The 12,894-nt window shown below is 32.8% G+C and overlaps 1 protein-coding gene across 1 annotated transcript in view; it reads right to left on the minus strand.

The window, feature by feature from the left end:
- Positions 1–4,861: 4,861 nt before the first annotated feature.
- Positions 4,862–12,894, minus strand: part of LOC129983871 (innexin inx2-like) — a 28,357-nt gene continuing 20,324 nt past the window's right edge. The window contains exon 2 of the mRNA XM_056093539.1: positions 4,862–7,194. Within this exon, the coding sequence (XP_055949514.1) occupies positions 6,101–7,183 (1,083 nt within the window). The 5' untranslated portion in view covers positions 7,184–7,194 and the 3' untranslated portion in view covers positions 4,862–6,100. The remainder of the gene's footprint in view (positions 7,195–12,894) is intronic.

The following is a 12,894-nucleotide window of genomic DNA, read 5'->3' on the forward strand; positions in this document are numbered from 1 at the left end:
TTTTGCAAAGAGAAAATAAATAAATACAAATATGAAAACATATTACTATTACCTGTTTTTTTAATGTGTGATTTTTCTTTTGCTGTTAATTACTTCAGGAAAATGGCACTTTCTTTCGAAGCTTAGCATAGTAAGTGTATTTAAACACTATGCACACATGCTTGACCGAAGAAAATTCGTTAACATTGAGCACCCAGCATTATAGTAACTGGCAATGTAAAAGAAGTTTTAACACAGTTAATACATTTAGAAATAAATCATTATAATTATTAATTAGCATATATTGCCAGAAGTGTTGAGCGTCATGGACATCCATTTCATTCAAAATCAAATCCCATAGCAAAACAATTATTTGGATTCGATTTTCATCTACATCGTTATTCTAAAACGTAAAATGTTTTTTGAACATTATTCTAAAGTTTTTATATAGGTGATTCATTTGAAATGCTTTAAAATCTATTTTCTATCAGTACAATGCTAGTATCAGTAATAGAATTAAAAAATAACATCAAAATTTCTCAACCGGCTTCTCTATACTTTCATCGTCTGCTGTTTCGAAATGTAATTTTTCTCTTTTTCGAATGACTCATTTATACTTAATATTTTCTCTTCAAAATTTACATACCTAATAAAGACTGACGTGTTTAAAAGAAGTGGAATCCGTTTGGATACTGTAATACGTGGCTACTTTTGTAGCGTCTTTCATTTTGTTAAGGACTTCATTTCCTAACGCAAGAATAATTTGTTCTTATGGTGTATGTGCTAAACCATGCCCAATTCTATTTTTGGAATTTTTTATTCTGTTTATAGGATCTATAAGCACAGAGACTTATTTATTTAATTCGATAAAATTCAAAAACTTTCCATTATTAGGCATTCCCATTATTTCATGGTTTCCTGGGAGATTATTACATGCTAAAAATAGAATCACATCTACAGTTCTTTGAAATAGTCATTTAAGTCGTTCCGTTTATTAAATTATATTAAGTTGATTTGTTTTATCAATAATCGAACATAAATTGAGTCGTTCCAGTAACTCTTTCCAAGCAATAAATGAATTAGGTGACAGATAGAACGCACATGATCTTGAATGAAAGTTGATAACTTTCTACAATTATTATAGACACCTATAAATCATGTAGATTTTTCATTTCTTCTAAAAAATAATGTAAATCAAAAATAAAATACCGAGTCTTGCGTTTCTGAATAAATGAAGCAGTCGGAAGCTGTGTTTCCCCATTTAGCACTTAAAAAAAATGCTAAATAGTAAAAAATGATTTTCCTTCAGCATTCTTGGCAAAAATTCTTTTGTGTTGTACAGGTCAGTTTTTAACATAAAACATTTTAAATTATCAGTTACAATGCTCGATTATAAACCTGAACCACTTCTATGAACTTGATCACATTTGTTATTGCCATTTTCTGATCCAATCATATTTAAATAAACATGGTTCTTCAAAGATTTTTACAGTTTCACACTTTTATTGCAAGATTGTGCGGAACTTTCATCGTGAGTTGAAGCTTGAATGACAACTTCTGAAGCCGAAGCAATTTCATTCCCAGAATTACTTCGTAGACAAGATAAAATATATTCATGAATTTTTCAAACTTAGCTATTCTTTTTTGAAACAAGAGTCTTGACATTCAAAGAGATACTTTCTTGGGATGGACATGATTTGATCTAACAATATTAAACATTTTGTAGTATGAATTCTCAAAGTAATACATGTAGGACTCAGAAATCACTACTATTTTAGAACGCACATTTAATTACATTTAGGACGATTAGGACATTTAGGATATATATACATTAACATAAAAGAATTGAACATTCAGTAGATTTCGTCGAATACGTCGCGTCTCGTCTTTCGTCCAGATCCGTCTGATCTGACACGTCTTTACTCTCGTCCAGATCCGTCTGATCTGCCACGTCTTTACTTTCCTCCAGATCCGTCTGATCTGCTACGTCTATTCTCTCGTCCAGATCCGTCTGATCTGACACGTCTTTTCTCTCGTCCAGATCCGTCTGATCTGACACGTCTTCACTCTCGTCCAGATCCGTCTGATCTGCCACGTCTTTTCTCTGGTCCAGATCCGTCTGATCTGACACGTCTTCACTCTCGTCCAGATCCGTCTGATCTGCCACGTCTTTACTCTCGTCCAGATCCGTCTGATCTGCTCCCCGTCTAACCAGCGTCAACTCCGTCTAACAACCAGCAGATGGCGCTCGCCAACAAGCGCTCGTCACTACATACATGCAATTTAATTTAGTAGGTGTGGTATATGACTGTACTTTATATGTTGCACATAGATATTGCAATACCGGTATTTTGAGCCATTTGTACAATTTCGTAATACCGGTATTCACAAGTTTAAATACCGGTTTTTCGGTATTTACTAGAATTTTTTAAAATTGTCTCCACTATATGTTCAGGGATCGCGAACATAGCAAAATAGTATACGTCTTTGTTTTTATGTCTTCATAACGGGCGAAATTAATTAGCTAATGAATTGCTTCAATCTAAATGAGCGAAACATGGATTATCCCTGAAAGAAAATATTGTATCCATAACGACTGATGGAGCAACAATTATGAAAAAAGTTGGAAAGTTGATGGGTGCAAATCAGCAGTTGTGCTATGCACATGGAATTCAATTAGGAGTAATAGATGTGTTATACCGAAAAAATAAAGAACAGAAGAATCCAAATACTGTGGATATAGAAATTTCGGATTCCAACTTTGAAAAGAGTAAGAGTGAGAGTGATATTGACAATAAAGGTAATGACAATGTAATTGTTGAAGAAGATATTGCTAATGAGGATGAAATATTAACCTATCAAGAATTGTTTCCTATAATTTATAAAGTTCGAAAAATTGTTAAGATATTTAAACGTTCCCCTATGAAAAGGATATATTACTAAAATATATACTAATTGAAAATAAAACAGAATATATGTTAATATTAGATTCTAAAACACGTTGGAACAGTTTACTCCTAATGATGGAACGATTTTTGAAGCTGGGAAATCCAATCGAAAAAGCAATAATCGACTTAAACCTGTAAATAAATTTTTCAGATAGTGAATTCGGCTTAATATCCAGAACTATATCAGCTCTACTTCCAATAAAACTGACTATTGAGGCATTATCTCGGAGAGATTTTAATTTATTAACAGCTAATGCAACAATAAATTTCACGTTGCAGTCACTGAAAGAACAGCACACATCACTATCTGAAGAATTATATATTACATTGAAAAATCACACAGAAGAAAGGCATACCGAAATAGAAAATGTCTTATGGTATTTACATAATTATAATGATTTTAAAAATGAAAATGAGAAAGAAGAAAATTAAATAACCCATTCAAATCTGATTAAGTTTAGAGTAAATTTTCTTAAAATTGTTTACCCACAAACCTATTCACATTCGGAAAAATTCGGTTCAATTATCGAAGATTATGATGTCACTACTGTCGATAGTGAAAAGGAATTGTCTCTTGAACAAAAATTTGAATTATTGATAAATAAAATTTCAACGAATCAAAAATACAATACAGAAATCAGTTATATATATCCAAAACCATCCGACGGGAAATCGATTTATTTGAAGATGAGGGATTTAGAGGTAAATACTTGAAAAAATTATATCGCGCATTTCTAACATTACCACCAATTAGCGTAGATGCCGAAAGAGCGTTTTCGACAGCTGGTCATTTTTACACAAAATTACTTTTCAGGCTTAATGGCAGTACAATGGATGCATTATGTTTTTTAAGATCACATTTCGAAAATTTGTAATAGTACCACAGACATTAGTTATATTTACACTTTTTTTGTGATTTAAATAAATAAGATGTTTCTTTATTTTTTTGTGATTATATACTGTTATAATTTACAAGTTACAAATTATTTTTGTGATATTTACACTCTCTAACAAAACTGGCAAATAAAACAAAACAAAACAACAACAAAAAAAAACCACCTGTGTTTTCTAAAATTTCTAATACCGGGATACCGGTATTAAGATTTAAAAAATACCGAATACCGGTATTGCAATCCCTAGCTGCACACTTTCACTAAAGTGCATTATATCTGTAAACTTCAAAACCCATCGATTGCTTCAGTTAAATTTCTTCCTCTCTTCTTTCCATCCCGCTATTATCGTTCAGAACCTTACTTTAATTCTTGCTCATGTTGGGGCCCGGTGCATAGCATCCGCCGCACCTAATAGAAAACAGACCAACCCATGTGTATCGCGCAGAAGGATTTTGAAACACAAAAATATAAATTGTAACGTTGTTTCCAAAATATACGCTTGTATGTCACTGAAATAGCAGTATAAACTGAATTTTTAAAGAATATGAGTATTTAAGAAATTCATAGAAACAAGCATTTTTTTACTTCTCATAATGATGTTTTCCGATTTTAATGTTCCAAATATCTTTATTTTTGTGTAAATTAATAATAATCTTTATTGCAAATTTTATGTAAACATTAATATAAAATTGCATACGTATTTCATGTTTTGAGTTTTTTTCAAACAGTTAAATGAATGAATTTTATTTAAGAAAAAGACAACACTTTTACAAAAATTCACAAATATGTATAAAAATTAGTAATTTTTAAAAAAGATTTAATTAAAAAAAATACATGTATATATATGACACACACTCGTATGTATATGGAACTAATTTGATCTTCTAAACTCTTTTATTAAAATTTGAAACTTCATTACGTGTAAGTTAATTTGCAAAAATGCACAATAGTCCACTGTTTCATTAAATTAATGTGAATATAAAGCACTAAAATAAAGACACTGGAAAAAAAAAAGAAATGAAATGAAACAAGATTCAAATATCAAAAAAATTATCAGACTTTATTTTTCCAAACAGCATTGATATTCCAAAAAATCAAGCTTTATCTAGCTTGCTGTCACTGTGGCACTCAAAATAGATAAATATAAAACATAGAAAGATATCCAGTCTACTGCTATGTAGTTAAAAATAATGGTAGAGAAAGAAGGCACGCTTCATATCTGTAGCATACAGATACACATCACTTTACATTATCACATGGTCAAAGTGATTTCTCCTTTATTGCTGCTCGGTTGGATATTTACAACAAAAATCAGAACAGTTACATAACACACTAAAAAGAAATGGAACCCTAAAAACAATAAGGAATTTTATATATTGGACCCTTTTCATAATCATAACCAGCTGTTTCGTTGTAAATACTTAATACAAATACACATGGATATGAGATATATCTTAATACAAATGAATGAGTAAATGCAGAATAGCATATAAGATGACTTATGTAAATTACATTATGAAATTCAAAAGGCACTTGAATGAAGCACACATGGCAGTAAAATATTCAAACATCTAAAAATCACAAAGGACTCATCTTAAAATACAAGTATAGGAACGATACACGAAGCGATGGTTGAGAAATTGTCCATGTATCAACACTGGGGAATTTGATTTAAATTATATGATCTAGGATTGTCAATATTGCTTAAAACACTAATTTAAAAGAATTAAAAATCTGATAATTTAGTAAGATTTAAATATATTAACACACAAATGAACTTTTAATTAAGAAAAATAATAGCACAAGAAAACACGCAGACACACACTATTAAATTAAACAATATTTTTACCAAAGCAAAATTTTAACTCGAAAATCTCCGTTCATTTAATTTTACCATAAAACGATTCAAAATAAATTAATATCACTCCCTCAGAAAATAGGGCACTCGTAATATTGCACGGTAATTGCTTGCAACTATCTTTTTATATTAAATGGTATCAACAGGTATTTATGAATCATTTAAAAAATGGAATGAATTTTTTAAAGTCATTGTATAGGTCAAATATAAAAAATAATTTGAGCTTCAGATGCTTTCTAAATATAAAATATTAGTTCGACAACAAAGGCACAAAATGATTGTGGCAGCATTGATTGATGAATGATACTGTGAGAACGGCCCACAGAAATCGGGCAACTATGGACTCTTCCATTAGGGATGGCCAGATATTTAATTTACTGAAACGCTTCGACATTAAAAAAAAATAGCTGGTTACAATACACTTATATGTTATCCAAACTTTTCCCGTCGAGTTTCCTTGCAAAGTCATTGACAACATCTCTGAAATTCAAGGGATCAAGATTCTTGGACAGCAAATCCAGCAAAAGCCAGTCGCCGAGCTTGCACTTGTTGATGATGGATTCCAGGTAATCCTGATTGGAAAGACGAGCTCGGGATCGGGTGACCATGAACCTGGACTTGGGGAAGAAGATGATAAAACCCCTGTACACAAGGGCCAATCCAGAGAGAATGGCAAGGATGATAAACCAGAACCACAGGAAGACGTAGATTTTTTCGTTGATGATATTGATGGGCAGGATACACATGGCATCGTGTCGCTGCACATCGCCGGAGGAACCATATTTATGGAAGGTACATTTGGTCAATCGAGGGAAGACTTTAATCATTGGATCGTATCGAACTGACCAATCCCAGTTGGTGAACTGCAGAACCTTGGAACCATAAGTGGAGAATTCTCCGCCAAGGAAGGCATCCATAAGGAAAATCTGACCAACGACGTTGATGAAATTCATCATTTCAGCCATTACAAACCAGACGAAGTACATGCTGTGGTTATTCATGTTCGATACCATGTATTCGACAAGCAGCTTCCGATTGGAGGTCTTGGTTTCTTCTGGTAAAATAGGAGAATTGAGTCCCAAGATCAGATTTTTGATTCGACCTCCTTCCATTGCTTTCCAGAAATATCTTGGGACGTAGAACAAGATGGCTTGTAGGAACAAAACAAAACACACCCACTGATAGTAGGCATGGTACACACGTTTCTCACCAGGTGTATATTTATCTACTCCAGGGTATGGAACCTCTTCTCCCACTTTTTTGTACCACGCATCCGGTAAACTGAAAGTTGTATGTATCCAACAAAACGTGTCCAGTAAGTTCGTAGGAATATCATCTTTTGATATGCAATCAATGGGATCTCCGATGTACTGCCTTCCCGTCACAAGAATACTGAAGGCGATGAGGATCACAGCAGTTACCTTGTAGTGAAGTCGGAAGACATTGTTGTCGATGGCTGTTGCATCAGTTCTGAAGAAACTCTTCAAGCCAGCGAACAAATCCATGATTTATCTATCTGGAAAAGAAAGAATACAAATCATTAAGGCATCTTAAACAGTTAATTAATCACTTAATAAAATAGCTATGAAATGAATTGTGTATAACACTTTCGTCCAGCTTTAATTCTCACTAGTGTTACAATGAATACTAAGCCTGAAAATTAAAAAATACTGGTGATATATTGTGGGCATAAATATAAAATATCATTGTTGGGAAAGTTCGCCGTTTCTTTTCGAATTGTCTTTTTCATCTATTGTAAAAGGTTTTGATAAAAATTCCAGTCATTATGGTTGGTTGGGATTTAATGGCGCAAGAGCCAGGTTTGGCTAAACTGCGCCAATCAAAAATTCCAGTCATTAAATCTTCTATTAAGGATATTTTTTATTTTGTTTCCTTCTAATGCAAAAAGTTTATGCTCATATAATGTATTTTATGCATTTTCAATGTTTCACAACTTAATATGTAATGTAAAATGTATTTTTTTTTAAAATTCTTTTCTGTACCAATATGCTTTTTTTCGAGAGGGTTCTTAATCATGGATGCTTTAATCTTTATTGTTTGCAAGGCTCCAATGTCATCAAGTGTCGTTTGTTCTTTCGAGCTAGGTGGGGTTGCTCTTCGGCGGCCGCATCAAGTTTACCGCATAGCCTCCGGTCAGATCTGTATATCGCAAGTATATTTTTATCTGTTTTCAATCTTTTATATACGCTTAATTGCGTAAAAGAAATAGCAAAAAAGTATTCCAATAATAATTAAAACTTGCAAATAAATACGTAAAACGTGCTCTAGAACTGAGAATAATACTAAAAATATGGTGATCAATTTTGTGCTCTGAATTAGGAAATGCAAGAATTGCAAATAAATAGGTTAAAAGGAGAATGTTTATACACTCGAACCCGCTTTTTCGAAATTTTATTTCTTGCCTTATTTTAATTCGAAGGCAAGAAAAAAAAAAGCATATTAAATAATTAGAAGTCTGAAAAAAAATGATTTCAAACCATTTAAAAAAGATACACTCCAATCCAATCACCTATTTTTCAAGACAGCGATAAAACTATTAAGGCTAGCTTTAGCAAAGCAGGGACATTAAGGCTTTTTTCCTTCAACCTTAATGAGAACGCGTAGGCAATGTCTCGTTAAGCAAGATATCTATTTCAGCATCAAAATAGGAAAAACAGTATAAACTTTCTTTCAGAGAAGGCTTTTTAATATCCGCAGGATCTTTCCGGATGAATGCTCAAAATCGTAGTTCTGATTCAGTGCCTTTGCGTGAGGGGAACTTCTCAAAATGAATGCAGCAACACGGTTCGATCTAAAAAATGCTCGCAAAACACAAAATACATTATTCCGTCGTCACGCATGGACTCAACAGTTCATTGTTTGGTCGCTAACTTTGAAGGGCACAAGTGGCGTTCGCATTCTAACTTTTGCAAAAGATTTCATTTTATCATTCAGATTACCATTTAGCCAATTCTGAAAGTAGGTCTCATATGGCGGGGAAAAAAAAAAAAAAAAAAAAAAACGAAATTTGTTGAATTGAAGATACACTTTTGAAAAAACGGGTATCTTTTTTTATTTGAGATGAAAGAATGACATTTTTAAAATTTAAACAGTAAAATAAAATGCCAACAGCTGATATGAATAACCTAGTAAGAAGTTAACATTCATTTATTGAATACTAAAGTGTTAAGAATGATTAACTTTCTTTCTAGTTCCTATGACAATATTACCAAGGATGAGAGTATTCCATTATTGTTTACCCTACTTGCAAAAAATATCTAGTCGAGTTTTCAACGTATAAGCCTGCCTGCCTTCAGATACTAATTTTATGATTACTTTATACATATGACATATATACATACATTTTTTTATTCTAATTAATTTCCTTTTATTTCTCAAACCAAACGCCAATTTATTTAACTATTTCTAACACGTGCTCTAAAAATTACTGACACTTCAATTCTAATCCTAGAAATCCCTAACGTCTGCGAAATAATTTCAGACACCGAAGATGGCACCTCTTAAATCGATACGTATCAAATAAATCCTTAAATAAATCTTAGTAGAAGCACTAAGGGGAAAGTTTCTAGTACTTTGCTCATGTTCAAATATACGCGTTTTTTTCCCTTTATCCCTAAGCACACATCATGTCCCCCCCCCCCATAGAACAATAAATTGAAGTTAATTTCAATTTTTTTCTTTTTGGCCACGCACCTGCAAAATTAAGTTACATATGTTACTGTAATACGCACGTGCTACAAAAAATTACATTAACAGTAAACATTCACGAGACTAATACTTTTGACTACATTATGTACATCTACATAGATTAGTATAGTGTAACATATGAAACTCAATAAAAGTCATTTCACGCATAAACATTTCCTCATCTCATCAAAGACAGGGGGAAAAAAACTTAAAGTAAATGTGCACCAGAGGGTGGAGTATCTTCCCCCTCTACTTCACGCTATAGACAATGCACAAGTGTTATCCGCATTAGTCTTAGCAATAAGGAAAAAAAAAAAAAAAAAAAAAAAAACCCATAACAGTAATTTAGCACTTGATCAGGAATCCCAACAAAAAAATTGAAATCTTGACAGGTTCAAAGACAAGATTGTTTGAATGTAACACTCTAAATGGGAAAAAGGCAAACGATAAAAAAAAAAAAGAAAAAAAAAAAAAGCTGAACCTGTATTTCACGTTCAAGGCTGACAAAACGACTATTATGCAGTAAATTAAAGGTCTGCCTCCATCTTCCTTCCCTTCGTATTCTGCGGGTTTCTTCTTCACTGCTTGGTAATTATGGGCACCCGCGTCGCACGGAAGGCGTGGCCGTCTACTAGTTCATTTTCTGATACAATGAGCAACTCTTTGAAGCCATTACTTAACGTAAATAATTGTGATAAGCTTGAAGAAATTGGCTTTTATAAATGTCAATAAAGGAATCCTGCCAATTTTTTTGAAACCATTTATGAGTTATTTAGTTATAAAGATTAATTTACAATATCGCAATAAATGAATAAAAATGAACAAATTAATAAGGAAAACTCACTCTTGCACTTCATTTTTAAAAATATGCTCAACTTTATATTGTTAAAATTAGTGAAAGATAAGAGGGATCTGGACTGCATTATTTCTTGCCTCTCCTCGCGTTGTGTTACAAAGTGCAATAAACGAAGCATTCTGCTTTCACGGCCTTCTTATCTAATGATAGAACCAACACCTCCATGTTCTGCCATCGCTACACCACTGACCGTCAATAAGGCAATGCAAACGAGACTTCACAGCCAGCAAATGAGCCTTCTTTTAAGGTCAGAAATACTGCGAGAGAAACGCAAGGGCGTAAAGAAACATTGATACGTTTATTTAAGAAAGTTAAAAATTTATAATGCCGTAGATTCCACATTCTACTCACTCTCCTCTTCAGACTAGGGTAGTTATAACGACAGGTCTTAAAACGGAACAGGATTATGGAGATAGCCTTGCTACGCAAGGCATGTATTTACTCGGTCATTTTCTTACCGTATAATTACTCAGTTGACTACCGTAGATTCCAGTCTTTCGAGGACGTAGCAACAGAAATATTTTTCATATATTGCACGTTTTTTAAATCCAAACATAAATGAATGAGACCAAGTGCGAGGAAAGAAAAAACAGTTAACACAGGGAGTGAACATCACTGAGTACGCCACTGAACTAATCAATTGTATGCAATGAGTCCTTGAATATAGTGGAATAATGGCAAAAAGGTAAAATTTGCTATCAATGCCCTAAACACAGACCGACAAGATGATCTTTATGGACCAACTAGATAATTGAAAGTCCCTTGCCTCTCAGCGAAAAATTTCATTTGCTAATTTTTACACAATACATTAGCAAATGCTTTATTTTTATTTTTTTTTCATTAGAACCAGTTGGTTTTAACATCATTCGTATGTTCGATAAAAATCCGAAGATACGAAAAGGCCGGATTTATATAAATGATGAACTAACATCGCAAGATGATATTGAATTGAATTGAATGATCATCTATATACCAAGAAAAACGACACCCATTGGAATTTTTTTTAATTTAAGAATTTTCCTAAGAAACAATAAATACATATAAGGGGATGAGCTTCAAGTAAACAAGTATGGATATCTTAAATGAACTTTGTTGCTTATCGGAAATAAAAGTTGGAAATTTAAATTCAACTATTATAAATGTTTAAAGTGCCTCTTTTCAAAAACACTACGGATACCGAGAAGGTAACGAATAGTTCAAATCAGATTTTTTTTAAAAAAAGCATGTCTTGTGACGCTTTGAGCTGAGCTACATATATCTTAAGTTCATTAGCATTAGCTAGCAGTATCGGTAGCTTGCTCGCACTGAATACTAATAACTAAGTGGAATGTAAACTTTTAAAATGTCATTTTTAATGTCCACTGAACAAGAAAGTTGCATTTTGTTCTGTTTCATTTTAATAGCCCAGCAAGGTTGAGATATTCATTTAGGTAACCAGTTTTATCAGTCACATTTTTAGCGAGACCCATAAAATAAAACCTATTGGATAGCCTTATGTCCAGTTTTTGTATATTCACCATACTATGTACTTGAATCGCAGTAACTATTCGTCGCCAAGGAGCCAGGCATGGCTCTTAGGAACAAGCGCCAAACGACAGTTATTTCATAGTTCACCTGTTACAGCCACTTAACGCATGAAAACGATCTGCGTGGCTGAAATTTAAACCATTCGGCAATCCCTCCCCATTCCGCGAAAAGACGGAGAACGCACAGACCGACTCTCGTGCAAACAAAAACAAATTCAATCGAGGTCAAGTGTGTAGGAAAAAAATACAGCCAATGTTCCGAGAAATGTAACAGCACAGAGAGCTCTCTCTCGACTGGCATCTGAAAACACCAGCCTCTCTGAAACTGCAGACGAAGCTTTCATTATTAAATGCAAGAGCGGATTTCAAATGAACTGTGAAGGATGAACGAATGGAAAACGTTTCGAAACATCGCCGACATTTTACTAATCGCGACCCTACTTTCATTTTAATTGCGTAACAACCCCACAATTGGTAAAAAAAGGGAAGATACAAAAAATAAATTATATACAAATTTTAACTTTAAATGGACACCCAGAAAACTGTTTCATGCCAAGGAGGAATAAGAGAATGACATTTTTTGTTTTGTTCTGATTAGTTCTTATTAACACTAACTAGGGCTTTATTGATTTTCGATTTAACGAAAAAAATCGATTTTCAGAAGCCAGTTTTTAAAAAATATCGATCTATCGAAATCATGATCATGAATAATAGTTCACGATGAATCGCGATACAATAAATCGATATTCACAATTAATTTGCTTTTTCGATTTCGTTACCGGTCCCTGTTCATTTTTTGTTGTTCTTCATTCTTATTGTCCTTCATACAGAATTTTTGTTAATATTTATATATATACTGTCATATTATAATACATAAAAATAATTATTTTAAACGCAGTGTGATAAATTGCAACATGCAGACAATCATTTGGCTTTACACACTTCATTAAAGGGGTTTTAACAAAACTGTTTTTCAACTCATTTTATTCAAAAGAAAAATATTTTTATTATATATAAATTGAAACCTCGTTTTATTTGGAGTCGTTCTGATCACGCTATTTATACCCTATAATAACTATAAATAAATAATGATCAAGATATATCGAAATGTGTTGGACGATATATC

This window comes from Argiope bruennichi, chromosome 9 (assembly GCF_947563725.1).
Source record: "Argiope bruennichi chromosome 9, qqArgBrue1.1, whole genome shotgun sequence".
NCBI classification, from domain to species: Eukaryota; Metazoa; Arthropoda; class Arachnida; order Araneae; family Araneidae; genus Argiope; species Argiope bruennichi.